We start from the raw sequence: 13,457 nt of genomic DNA, 5'->3' as shown, positions 1-13,457 counted from the left end.
CCGAAAAAAGTCATAAGCCACGTCCGCGGATCCGTGAAACCGCTCTACAGTTTTGCTTAGAGGCTTCTCCGATCCTTATAGTCACCTCTGCGTCGCACTCGTGGCGAAGCTCGCGTAGAGCAGCCTCTATTCTTCTAGTTGCTCTCGATGATGAAACTTTTCGTCTGAATAAAGAAACAACGAGTTGGTCGTTTTATGGAAAGCGATTTATGTAAATAGCAACAACGACTTAGACAGCGAATAGAGCGCGCAAAATCAATGAAGTGGACAATACTTCCTAGTAAGCTTCACAAAAGTAGGCTCCAAAAAGTGCAATACCGGTAGAGGTTTGAAAGGGATACCGTACTTTTCAGTTAGTTCAGTACCGGTAATTAATAACGGTCTTCCTGCAATAATCCTGGTAACATGTTATCTTGAAGAGCTGCAAGCCACCACCGCCACACGAATGATAATGGAAGCGTTCGTGTGGCGGTGGTGGCTTGCAGCTCTTGTTGTCATCTAATCTTTTTATCTGGGTAATCCTGGTCTTCTTTCGCCACGGCGGCCAGCGCAGCACACTCCACAGCAGACACCAGGGCCTCAGCGACTGCAGCGACCTGCATCACCTCGACGGCATCAGCCCTGTCCGTTGTCTCCGGCTCAGTCGTATCGGGCTCTGTCGTATCGGCCGCAACCGTCTCGAGCTCAACCGCCTCGGGCTCAGTAGGCTCAGGCTCCACCGTCTCGACTGTCGGTACGGCTTCAGCAGTGGCCACCGACGCAGCTTCGAATACGGCCCGAAGAGCCTCTTCCACCGCGTCCTGCACTTCCGCCACCACGTCGGCCTCCTCAACGCCACCCACCGCAGCTTCGGGTTCTGTCGCCACCTCTGCCGTTTCCGGCACCTCGGTCTCGACCGGCACGTCGATTGCGACTTCATCAACGATGGCGGTGACCGCTTCTTTCGCCACGGCGGCCAGCGCAGCACACTCCACAGCAGACACCAGGGCCTCAGCGACTGCAGCGACCTCCATCACCTCGACGGCATCAGCCCTGTCCGTTGTCTCCGGCTCAGTCGTATCGGGCTCTGTCGTATCGGCCGCAACCGTCTCGAGCTCAACCGCCTCGGGCTCAGTAGGCTCAGGCTCCACCGTCTCGACTGTCGGTACGGCTTCAGCAGTGGCCACCGACGCAGCTTCGGATACGGCCCGAAGAGCCTCTTCCACCGCGTCCTGCACTTCCGCCACCACGTCGGCCTCCTCAACGCCACCCACCGCAGCTTCGGGTTCTGTCGGCACCTCTGCCGTTTCCGGCACCTCGGTCTCGACCGGCACGTCGATTGCGACTTCATCAACGATGGCGGTGACCGCTTCTTTCGCCACGGCGGCCAGCGCAGCACACTCCACAGCAGACACCAGGGCCTCAGCGACTGCAGCGACCTCCATCACCTCGACGGCATCAGCCCTGTCCGTTGTCTCCGGCTCAGTCGTATCGGGCTCTGTCGTATCGGCCGCAACCGTCTCGAGCTCAACCGCCTCGGGCTCAGTAGGCTCAGGCTCCACCGTCTCGACTGTCGGTACGGCTTCAGCAGTGGCCACCGACGCAGCTTCGGATACGGCCCGAAGAGCCTCTTCCACCGCGTCCTGCACTTCCGCCACCACGTCGGCCTCCTCAACGCCACCCACCGCAGCTTCGGGTTCTGCCGGCACCTCTGCCGCCTCCGGCACCTCGGTCTCGACCGGCACGTCGATTGCGACTTCATCAACGATGGCGGTGGCCGCTTCTTTCGCCCCTGCGGCCAGCGCAGCACACTCCACAGCAGTCACCAGGGCCTTAGCGACTGCAGCGACCTCCATCACCTCGACGGCATCAGCCCTGTCCGTTGTCTCCGGCTCAGTCGTATCGGGCTCTGTCGTATCGGCCGCAACCGTCTCGAGCTCAACCGCCTCGGGCTCAGTAGGCTCAGGCTCCACCGTCTCGACTGTCGATACGGCTTCAGCAGTGGCCACCGACACAGCTTCGGATACGGCCCGAAGAGCCTCTTCCACCGCGTCCTGCACTTCCGCCACCACGTCGGCCTCCTCAACGCCACCCACCGCAGCTTCGGGTTCTGCCGGCACCTCTGCCGTCTCCGGCACCCCGGTCTCGACCGGCACGTCGATTGCGACTTCATCAACGATGGCGGTGACCGCTTCTTTAGCCACGGCGGCCAGCGCAGCACACTCCACAGCAGACACCAGGGCCTCAGCGACTGCAGCGACCTCGATCACCTCGACGGCATCAGCCCTGTCCGTTGTCTCCGGCTCAGTCGTATCGGGCTCTGTCGTATCGGCCGCAACCGTCTCGAGCTCAACCGCCTCGGGCTCAGTAGAGTTTTCAGGCTCCCCGTTCTCCAATGTCGGAAGCGGCTTCAGCAGTGGGCCACCGAAGCAGCTTCCGATAACGGCTCGAAAAGGCCTCTTTCTACGCGTCCTGCAACTCCGCCACCACGTCGGCCTCCTCAACGCACCCAACCGCAGCTTCAGGTTCTGCCGGCACCTCTGCCGCCTTCCGGCACCTCGGTCTCGACCGGCACGTCGATTGCGACTTCATCAACGATGGCGGTGGCCGCTTCTTTCGCCCCTGCGGCCGGCGCAGCACACTCCACAGCAGACACCAGGGCCTTCAGCGACTGCAGCGTTCTTCCATCACCTCGACGGCATCAGCCCTGTTCGTTGTGCTCGCGGTCTCACTCAAATCTGGCTTCTGTCGTATCGGCCGCAACCGTCTCGAGCTCAACCGCCTCGGCTCAGTAGGCTCAGGCTCCACCGTCTCGACTGTCGGTACGGCTTCAGCAGTGGCCACCGACGCAGCTTCGAATACGGCCCGAAGAGCCTCTTCCACCGCGTCCTGCACTTCCGCCACCACGTCGGCCTCCTCAACGCCACCCACCGCAGCTTCGGGTTCTGCCGGCACCTCTGCCGTCTCCGGCACCTCGGTCTCGACCGGCACGTCGATTGCGACTTCATCAACGATGGCGGTGACCGCTTCTTTCGCCCCTGCGGCCAGCGCAGCACACTCCACAGCAGACACCAGGGCCTCAGCGACTGCAGCGACCTCCATCACCTCGACGGCATCAGCCCTGTCCGTTGTCTCCGGCTCAGTCGTATCGGGCTCTGTCGTATCGGCCGCAACCGTCTCGAGCTCAACCGCCTCGGGCTCAGTAGGCTCAGGCTCCACCGTATCGACTGTCGGTACGGCTTCAGCAGTGGCCACCGACGCAGCTTCGGATACGGCCCGAAGAGCCTCTTCCACCGCGTCCTGCACTTCCGCCACCACGTCGGCTTCCTCAACGCCACCCACCGCAGCTTCGGGTTCTGTCGGCACCTCTGCCGTCTCCGGCACCTCGGTCTCGACCGGCACGTCGATTGCGACTTCATCAACGATGGCGGTGACCGCTTCTTTCGCCACGGCGGCCAGCGCAGCACACTCCACAGCAGACACCAGGGCCTCAGCGACTGCAGCGACCTGCATCACCTCGACGGCATCAGCCCTGTCCGTTGTCTCCGGCTCAGTCGTATCGGGCTCTGTCGTATCGGCCGCAACCGTCTCGAGCTCAACCGCCTCGGGCTCAGTAGGCTCAGGCTCCACCGTCTCGACTGTCGGTACGGCTTCAGCAGTGGCCACCGACGCAGCTTCGAATACGGCCCGAAGAGCCTCTTCCACCGCGTCCTGCACTTCCGCCACCACGTCGGCCTCCTCAACGCCACCCACCGCAGCTTCGGGTTCTGTCGCCACCTCTGCCGTTTCCGGCACCTCGGTCTCGACCGGCACGTCGATTGCGACTTCATCAACGATGGCGGTGACCGCTTCTTTCGCCACGGCGGCCAGCGCAGCACACTCCACAGCAGACACCAGGGCCTCAGCGACTGCAGCGACCTCCATCACCTCGACGGCATCAGCCCTGTCCGTTGTCTCCGGCTCAGTCGTATCGGGCTCTGTCGTATCGGCCGCAACCGTCTCGAGCTCAACCGCCTCGGGCTCAGTAGGCTCAGGCTCCACCGTATCGACTGTCGGTACGGCTTCAGCAGTGGCCACCGACGCAGCTTCGAATACGGCCCGAAGAGCCTCTTCCACCGCGTCCTGCACTTCCGCCACCACGTCGGCCTCCTCAACGCCACCCACCGCAGCTTCGGGTTCTGTCGCCACCTCTGCCGTTTCCGGCACCTCGGTCTCGACCGGCACGTCGATTGCGACTTCATCAACGATGGCGGTGACCGCTTCTTTCGCCACGGCGGCCAGCGCAGCACACTCCACAGCAGACACCAGGGCCTCAGCGACTGCAGCGACCTCCATCACCTCGACGGCATCAGCCCTGTCCGTTGTCTCCGGCTCAGTCGTATCGGGCTCTGTCGTATCGGCCGCAACCGTCTCGAGCTCAACCGCCTCGGGCTCAGTAGGCTCAGGCTCCACCGTCTCGACTGTCGGTACGGCTTCAGCAGTGGCCACCGACGCAGCTTCGGATACGGCCCGAAGAGCCTCTTCCACCGCGTCCTGCGCCACCACGTCGGCCTCCTCAACGCCACCCACCGCAGCTTCGGGTTCTGTCGGCTCCGAAATTTTGGTCTCTGCGTGCGTTGCGGTAACAATTTCATGTTCTACTTCAGTTGTGCGCTTGGACAGGGTGCTTAACTTCTCACTACAATCACCTGCGCCTGAGCTTAGAGACACATCATCCGCAGTCTGATCCACTGCATCTACCACTTCGTTCGATACGGTGGACGACTTATCTATGTCCACTTGCAACTCTAACCGTTGTGACACCTTACAGACGGTCTCGGTCAGCATCGCTTTGACGGAGAGAGCTACAGCAGTAGCCGTGGTTACAGTTAAATGGTTATCAGTATCCTCATCATTGTTGTCAACAGCTGGGCTTTGTGGGAATGATGGCTCCCTTTTTTCGGCGTGTTCATCAAATTTACGATCAACAGAATCATTCCCGGGTAACAGAGTATACAATTTTCCCCTTGCTTCGGTTTCAGCCAGTGCAGCAGAGATCCCACGGGCTGCAATTCGTTCGCAAGCGTCGCGATCACGACTCCAGTCCATCAAAAGCGTCGGCTCCTCTTGGCTCTGGTTTGGCAGCTCAACAAACTCGAGCTCGTCGGCTGCTCCCTCCACATAATTCTGCTGAGAATACTCCGGCTCATCTTGACTGGGAGCTCCTCGTAATTGTGGCAGATCAGTCTCATCGTCCTCACTCTTTCGGTCTTCCGGCTCAAACGCTTGTTGATCTTCTTCATACGTATCTTCTAGGGGCAAGGTCCCATCGCCCTCTTTCAATGGTGAAACAAACCCAATCTCTTCTATAATCGGGACTTCTTCGGTCGGTACCGAAGTAACGTCGTCGAAACTGCGGAATCTTGATTCATCGTGTACAACGTCGATGTTCTCGGGGATAAGTTCATTTTCTTTTTCCTCCACGAGACCAAGAGCCTCGATTGGCGACGCAGCGTCTGGTATTTCTTCCAGTATTGATTCTTCGTTAAACGTGTCCGGTTCCGCCTCTTTCTTGTAAGGAGAGTCTTCTGTGCCCGACAGGACTAGATTCTCTTGGCATGGACCTTCCTCTTGTTCGCTCTGATTCTTTGCTGGTGCCTTCTCAGAGCCAACGTTCAGTGGCTCCAACAATGGAATGGAAGGGGAACGCACATTTGGGTCCAGCTTTGAGAGGAGGTTCCGATCTCCTCGAGCAGACACCGTCACCTCAACCTTAGCCTGCGACTTTTTCTCTTTCTTCTGTCCCACGGTTAATGCACGCGATTTCTTGTACCCAGAAGACGGCAATTTTGGAGCATCCGCTTTGGAATCAGCTACTTGTGGGGCTCTCCGAGAGGTGGATATCCTGGTCACATCCTTAACAGCAGCAGTCTGCCTTTCGGGACGGGTATCACGAGAAATTTGTGTAGTTTCACTTGCAGCATGCGAGGCCATGGCAAGACTCCGCTCATACATCGAGGACTCGGCGATTTGAATCATCTTGTGGAGTTTGTCGGAGAAACTCATGCGGTTGAGTCCGGGAGACTTGGATGCAGTCTGGGCGAGCAACGACGATATCCGAGCTTCTTCCTTGAGTAGCTGTTGCGCAAACTCGCGCAATTCGGCCATCGATTGATCCATCTCTGTCAGGTCGGAAGAGCTACTACATGTAGTTCCTGCAGGAGGCCCACTGACAGCTTCAGGGTGTTGTTCTTGATTCGTCGTATCATCTTCAACGACAAAAGTACTAGAGCCAAACGAGTCTGTCTTTCGACTGCGTGGAGTCCTGCGTGCAGTCTTCGACGTTCGAGGCGAATGTCGTTCCGGTTTTCTTTTTCCCGGGTCCTGTATCCTGCGTCCTTGTTGGTTGATAGGATCGGTCAGTTTTGTCACGACAACAGCAGTCTGTGGACGCAGGTTGCCAGTGCTCATACTAGATTCCATAGGCCACGCATCATCTCCGCTTCCCCACTCCGCAGAACTTGCAGGGGAGATTTTTACGCGCTCGTTCACTAGTGGAGTAAGACGCGCGGAGTGTGGGCGAGTCGGTGTCTTGGATACGATCGGTTGCTCCAGAGAGTGGCTGGTTGAAAGTGGCGGAGGGATGACGAAGGTCACTGCATCTGCCCCCAAGTAGTTGTTCTTCAACGGACTAAAGCGGCTACGCGAGCTCTCACGAGAGAGACCCCTGTCAACAGCACCAGCTGATCGCTGGGTCTTTAACGCTGTAGGCGTATGACCATACGTTTTCATGAGCAGTCGATCGCGGTGTTCATTACCGTTTTTCCGTCGCTTCATCTCCCCTGCTCGCTGGATATGTTCATCTCGACTGCGCGGAGGAGGCAGTCGTGAGGGTTTCGGGGTCAGGCTTCGAGTGTCGTCCAGTAGCTTCACTGGAGACGTGAAGAAAGACGGGCCCGGCGCGCCTCCAAGAGAACTTGACATCTGTCCAAACGAACGCATATTGCTCGGCCCTGGGATTCCTGAGGACGTACTGGGACGGCTGGCAGGAGACTTGGGTCGACGACGACCAGTTGACTTTTGCCCCGACTCGCCTCTCCTGCTAGTTGGTCGTGGTGATGTGTCGCGGTTCCGACTGCTCAAAGCTGTAGCCACAGGGGATCGCTCTCGCTTCGTTGGCTGTGCTGGTGTCGGACTTAACAGAGACATGTGCTCGTCCAGGATGATACGAGCCTTTTCATGGACACTTTTGGACGGTGAGCGACTCAAACTGGTTTCCGCGATCTCTCGCAGTGCGGCGGTGGAAAATCGGATAATTCCTGCAAGACGGCACAACGTACCGGTTAAAAAACTACATGTAGTGGAAGTTTTTAGAAAATAATGCAGCTTCGATACCTTCGTCGACGGGGTACTTTGCCATGACCAGTGAGATATCTGCGATGGCTCCATACTCACGTAAATCGGCGGCCGCGGCTGAACTATTTGACGCAAGACTAGACGTTGGGGGACAAGCGAAACACGCCCTGTGTGTTAGATCTTGCCTTGGATTTTTTTTATATATTAGAAATCACTTACCACAGTAACAGACTGCAGAACGAACACGTCACTTTCTTATCTTCGCGAGCCATACTCTGTTGGATGAGCGACACAGCTAGCTGGATTGGAGACTCGGTCGTTCGCTGACGATCAGGGGTGATCAGAGAAGCAACCGTCGATGACCCACCGTAGTCACATAATTCAGTCAAAACTGGCAAAAGGAGTCAGCAATGAAGACAAGTAGCGTACGTCCGCTTGCCACCGCACCTTCACACGCATAGATCTGGACTTGGCGCGTGAGATTCGAGTACTCGCGATGGATCTCCAGCGACGCGAGCACCAGTTTGAGAATGCTCGGCTCGTTTATCGCTAGCATCTCGTTCTTACTGCCGTCACTGCTCTGTGTTAACACGGCAAGACATCCACATGCCGACGCCTGCAGGATGGCGTCCTCGGGGAAGCTCAGCAGCGCCTGAGCCACAGTGGAGATGATGCCGTGCTGGACAAACAGCTCGACGGACTCGACACTGAGATGACACAACTTACGCATGAGGACGCAGCCGTAACACAGCAGAACCGCGTGCGACGAGTGCGTCTGGATCGTGTCGAGCAGGAGCAACTCGCCGCTCTGCTCGTGGATGCACTCGGCAGTTATCTGAGGCGCGGATCGGATCACGCGGAGCAGCAGCGACAACGAGTTTTTCTGCAAAACCCAAATAAATAATTCGGACATTTTATGATACGAGCGCATTGTACTTACCACGGACACGGCGTCCGCTTCGACTGACGTGATCGCCTCTAAGATTTCTGTCACCTGCTTCTGCGTCTGAACGACCGAGTCGCTCAAGTCTCGTTGTCGACGTGAAGATGCTGCTGATGGTTTTTGCGACGCTCGTGTCGAGTGAGGAGACGCTTGACGTCCTTTCATGCTCTCGGCCGTCCGCGCTCTACGTTGTGTCGTCCGCTGGTTCTCTGTCTTTGGGGCGGGGCCCTTCTCCTCTAACACGCGGTTTCGCATGACTCGTTGTTGCTGTGGAGGCACTTTGAAGAATGGCTGACTCTTGGCAGACTCGAGTGACGCTTGGATGCTAACCGTCAGTTGTGGTGGTTTCCCATGTCCCCATGATCGTCTTTTGTCTCGACAATCCTCGTGGAATCCGCAACACAATACGCTTGGTGTGTGGTCTGCTCCTCATTGTCGCGCTGATGCACTGATTCAGCGCCAAGTGGCCGGCATCGCCGCGGTTATTTTGCAAATTGTGTGTCGGACACCACTCAAGGGGAAAGTATCTTTTCCCTTGCATTCGCCAATTAGCCGAGTGACCACCATGTCGTCGTCTCCAGCGGTCAAGTACGCGCGGTACAAGCGCGCCACAGCCTTCTTTCTCGACTGGCTTCTGCGTGCACGCGGTGGAGGTCGGCATGCTGGCCAACGTGTGCAGCTGGAGGCGCTCAACGACGTGGTGAAGGAGATCGCGGCAGATCCATCGACACTCACGCCAAAGCTTCTACAGCAACTGCCCAAAGCCCTCGCCGCCTGCCAATACGCCATCACACTGCGTGAGTATGTGGCTTCATTCTTTTCGGAGGATAAAGTTGGTGCACTTGTTCATGGAACTGGACGAACTGTTGGAAGGTGTATACAAGGTATACAGTGGAGTGAAACAGGAGAAGCGGTCATTGGTGGAGGCAACGGTAGTAGTGAAGCTGGCTATGGACACAGCCAGCGCACTGACAGTGAGACTCCAGATACGGTACCCGTCGCTGCGGTCGGCATAAGACATGTTCAATAGCTCGCCGAAGAACTTCCAACAGAAGATTCTGGATCTCCACAACTCGATCATGATGGAGATGAATCGGTCTCTAGGTGAAAGCGGAGCGTCTGGGAATTACCTGATGAAGTACGTGCCAGGAACCTTCCTGCTAGAGCTGCTAAGCGTGGGTATAAATCTGGATGCTGTGCCCCGAACAATGCGACAAAACGCGTGTATTTTGAAGACGTATCTTAAGGTGAACCCTATGGAAGAGATGAGGATGCCGAATTACATTTACTCTCGGAAATCAACAACAAGGTCTTCCTGTTGCAACAGATGCCGTTGCAGTACACAACGCTATTGTCGAGAAGAGACCCCAGGCGGGAACTGGGTTTGGATCGTCCGATACGTTCATGGAGATTATGGAAAAGCTCTTTACAACGCGGGAAGTGTCAATTCCTGTGGTGTTAACGTGCATCTGCTGGATGAAATCAGTGACTGCGCTCCAAGGACTTACTTTCCTCGGCCGCAACATGAACCTTACGTCCAAACACTCGAAAGACTCGCTAAAAAACGTCAAAGCGCTGCTCGCGTACAACAAAGCCAACGCTCTCCTACAGCGGTGCTCTACATACATACATGTACAGTAGACTATTTGCTTCCAGCACTTAACCCGTTGTTCGCTGGGCTTTCGATGCTGAACCATCAGTTCCAGTATTTTACATCGCGAACGAAGTTCTGTTCGCAACGTCGAGGTTTCGAGCCTTTGGTCACTTGTGCGATGCGCTGATGCACGAGGGACATCTAGAGCGTATCTTGTTTTTCGACGATGTGTACGTTCAAGAAGTATTCTCCCCGTTTCGAGCTGCGGTACGTACAGTCGCACTTACCTGCTGAGCTCAAACCTGCGAGTCAACTTAATCGACGCAGTGTACCGTGGCGAGCCCCAAGTGAAGCGTAAGGGAAGCACAAAGCGCTCCACTTGAGCGATGTCTCGGAGATATTTCCACTGCTTCGGCTGAACGACAAATCCGAGTTGAAGGGTGGGCCGGAGAAGGAAATGCTGGACGGCGTGGTGAATACATGCTCGAGAGAGCTGTTTGAGACGTGTGTGCTGTCACGCGACTTGCAAAAGCTGAACGAAGATTTTATGGATACGATTCCCGAGCTGATTAAGTCCTGGGTCAGCAGGCGTACTTTATGGCAGTGGCGGGGCGCCCAATTGCTGGCGAGTCGGGGCAACAGCGCGTTAATCGTGCTCTAGAGGAATCGGTGATAAAGGTAATTATGCCGCTGTTGGATGCCTTGCTGCCCGATGGACGGATTGACAAGACTGCGATCCCACGCAAAGCCGTATCGGATGAAGTGCTCGCGAAGGAAATGTGCAAGAGGGTTGCAAATGTGATCAAAACGAGATTTACAGTTCCTTCTGGCATCTGTGAGCAAAAGTATTTTACTTTTTCGTCTCAACCTGACTTCGCGACTTAAGAATATGGCGTGATCTCGTGGAAAGAGGACCGAATCATGACAATATCGACCAAGTGTTTGCTGACCTGATGAAGCTGCTGATGGAAAGCGATGGCCCCTTGTCTGCGACTGAAATGGCCTACGTCAAGTCAGAAATCAAGGAGAATTACGATCTCTTGGGTATTGTGGCTCCAACCACCGAATCCGCGTATGATGAGTTTTGTACGCTGCTGCATTTGGCGGCTGTAGGGCCTGCGCACGATATGGAGCTAGTGGAATGGATGATCCAGTTGGGAGCGTTTATTGTCCAGCCGCTTCACTGTCGGATGGAGCTGCGTATAAAAGACTTGACTTGTCCTAGCACGTTTTTGCCGAACACGATGGCTGTGCACACTGTGCACTGCACAGTGCCGCCATCGCGGGTCATGCCGACATCGTTCGGGTTCTTTTGACAGCGGACAATATGGTGGATTTAAACACGAGCACGTTCCACACGAATGAATCTCTTGCTCACTTGGCTGTCAGACATGGACAACGGGAAGTTTCCGACACGCTTAACGGGTTCAAAATCAACCTTCGCACCACCGATGACCAAGGCACTTCGCATCTGTGACATTTCAATTTATCAACGTGAGCGTGTGAAATCGCTGCATCCACCCAATATTACTACTACAACTCGCTGGATGATAAAAAGAAACGTGGAGCATTCTTCCGAGCCGAAGAAGAGGAACACCGCGGTCTTCAAAAGAAAAGAGCGACGAAAACACCAGCATGAACGACGATTCTGGACGTGATGGAGAAACGTCTCATGAAGACTCCGATGACTAAGCGCGACCCATCTACGTTCCGAGAGCTCGTGCAAATGTACTCTAAGGCTCGTGTTGTGATGGGCTTGGGCCAAACGTCGGGCCTAGACGCGTTTCATTGTTTGGAATGGTATTGAGCGATGTGGCCGACAGCTACGAGACTCAGGTGGCTCTCGATGGAATGGTAGGACGCTCGTTGTTCTGTGAGTGCAAGCTAGCCCCCAACACAGCGGCTCAGCATCGATCGGCGCTGCATCGTGTCGCTGGAGTCATCCCTTCCTTCTATTCGAATCTCAATGCGTTTGCGTTCATGGGCAAAGGAGACAAGTGCGCTCTCTACGGCGGCGACAGCGAAGACGATGTGGCGAAGGCGCGTATGGTACTGTACGCGGCTTTCAACATGATAGGACTGGAGTTTGATATGGAAAGCTTGCAACCGCTATCCATGTTGGAGGCTTTGAGATTTCATCTGATGGGGCTTTTCGAGCTGCTTGAAGTGAATCTGAGAATGACACACCAGCTGTGACCAAAAATATTACTGTAAGAACTGCTGAAACATGGATTACAATTTCGTGCATAGCTTTTCACTCTCGCTTCTACTGCAGTAGTACAAGTACTTCGTGGTACAGTTCCGGTACACTACTTTAGACTGCTTCACTTTTGGTGTACCACACCAACTACTCTTCGCCATTAATTCGACAATGTACTTCGATGTCGTCGTTTCCGGCGGGCAAGTACGCGCGCTACAAGCGCGCCACAGCCTTCTTTCTCGACTGGCTACTGCGTGCACGCGGTGGAGGTCGGCATGCTGGCCAACGTGTGCAGTTGGAGGCGCTCAACGACGTGGTGAAGGAAATCGCAGCGGACCCATCGACACTCACGCCAAAGCTTCTACAGCAACTGCCCAAAGCCCTTGCTGCATGCCAATACGCCATTACACTGCGTGAGCATGTGGCTTCATTCTTCCCTGAAGATGATGAGGGTCAAGTGGGTCACCAGTATTTCCTGGAGTTGCTGCAGGGTTGGCATCGCACGCTTCGAGGAGTGGAAGTAGAGACACCCCCAGAGCTCGCGGATTTGCAGTTGGAAAACTCCAAACTTGAGAATTACTATGAAGTGTTGCAAGTGGATGAGGACTATTCCCCAGACGAGTCATCCTTCGTACCTGAGAAAGACGCTCCAAAGACTGCTAAGGTGGACAGGGAGCGTCTTTTTGAAGAGGCCTTCGCGGACGAGCTGAGGATGGAGTTGGTGTACTTGTTCATGGAGCTGGACGAACTGCTGGAAGGTGTATACAAGGTCTACAGTGAAGTGAAACAGGAGAAGCGGTCATTGGTGGAGGCGACGGTAGTAGTGAAGCTGGCTATGGACACAGCCAGCGCCCTGACAGCGAGACTCCAGTTACGGTACCCATCGCTCCGGTCGGCACAGGACATGTTTAATATCATAAGAAACAGCCAACTCAAAACGTTCAGGAAGAAGATAGTGGATCTTCACTCGAACATCATGAAAGAACTCCAGAAGTCGATCAAAAATATCGGAGAACCTGGAAACTACCTGGCTAAGTATGTGCCTGGCACGTTTTTGATCGAGCTGCTGAGTGTGGGTACAACGCTGGATGGCGTGCTCTCAGCTACCCCCATGGATATCACAAAGACGATGTTCTTTCAGGACGGCGCTTTCGGCGAAACCTACGGTGAAGACCGCACGCCAACGTACGTGCTGCTTCCAGAAACTAACAAGAACAAGGTCTTCCTGCTGCAGCAACTGCCGCTGTTGTATAACGCAATTGTCGAGAAGAGACTTCTAACCGGGTCTGGATTTGATTCATTGGCACCTATGGGGACGTTTATGGCACTGATTGATAAATTCTACACTACCCGAGAGGTGAGTATTCCTGTGGTGTTTGCGTGCATTTGCTGGATGAAATCCGTGG

General features: G+C 55.5%; 3 protein-coding genes across 3 annotated transcripts; 1 reads left to right on the top strand and 2 right to left on the bottom strand.

Annotated features, from left to right (window-relative positions):
* Window positions 1-3,491: 3,491 nt before the first annotated feature.
* On the bottom strand, window positions 3,492-3,809 carry PITG_22680 (uncharacterized protein; the record flags this gene model as incomplete). The annotated part of the gene is made up of 1 exon (XM_002907977.1): window positions 3,492-3,809. The coding sequence occupies one exon, from the start codon at window positions 3,807-3,809 to the stop codon at window positions 3,492-3,494; it is 318 nt and encodes a 105-aa protein (XP_002908023.1).
* Window positions 3,810-5,965: 2,156 nt separating this feature from the next.
* On the bottom strand, window positions 5,966-8,044 carry PITG_01351 (uncharacterized protein; the record flags this gene model as incomplete). Its single annotated transcript, XM_002907976.1, has 8 exons — window positions 5,966-5,979; window positions 6,021-6,187; window positions 6,302-6,658; window positions 6,743-7,096; window positions 7,166-7,277; window positions 7,354-7,451; window positions 7,534-7,705; window positions 7,762-8,044. 8 exons carry the CDS (start codon window positions 8,042-8,044, stop codon window positions 5,966-5,968), a joined length of 1,557 nt encoding a protein of 518 aa, XP_002908022.1.
* Window positions 8,045-8,822: 778 nt separating this feature from the next.
* On the top strand, window positions 8,823-11,509 carry PITG_01350 (uncharacterized protein; the record flags this gene model as incomplete). The annotated part of the gene is made up of 6 exons (XM_002907975.1): window positions 8,823-9,058; window positions 9,288-9,436; window positions 10,057-10,118; window positions 10,440-10,696; window positions 10,762-11,051; window positions 11,241-11,509. 6 exons carry the CDS (start codon window positions 8,823-8,825, stop codon window positions 11,507-11,509), a joined length of 1,263 nt encoding a protein of 420 aa, XP_002908021.1.
* Window positions 11,510-13,457: the final 1,948 nt, after the last annotated feature.

The sequence above is a fragment of the Phytophthora infestans genome, genomic scaffold (assembly GCF_000142945.1).
Source record: "Phytophthora infestans T30-4 supercont1.2 genomic scaffold, whole genome shotgun sequence".
In the NCBI taxonomy this organism is placed as follows: domain Eukaryota; phylum Oomycota; class Peronosporomycetes; order Peronosporales; family Peronosporaceae; genus Phytophthora; species Phytophthora infestans.
The sequence above is the reverse complement of the archived record's forward strand: the minus strand, read 5'-3'. Positions and strand labels throughout refer to the sequence as shown.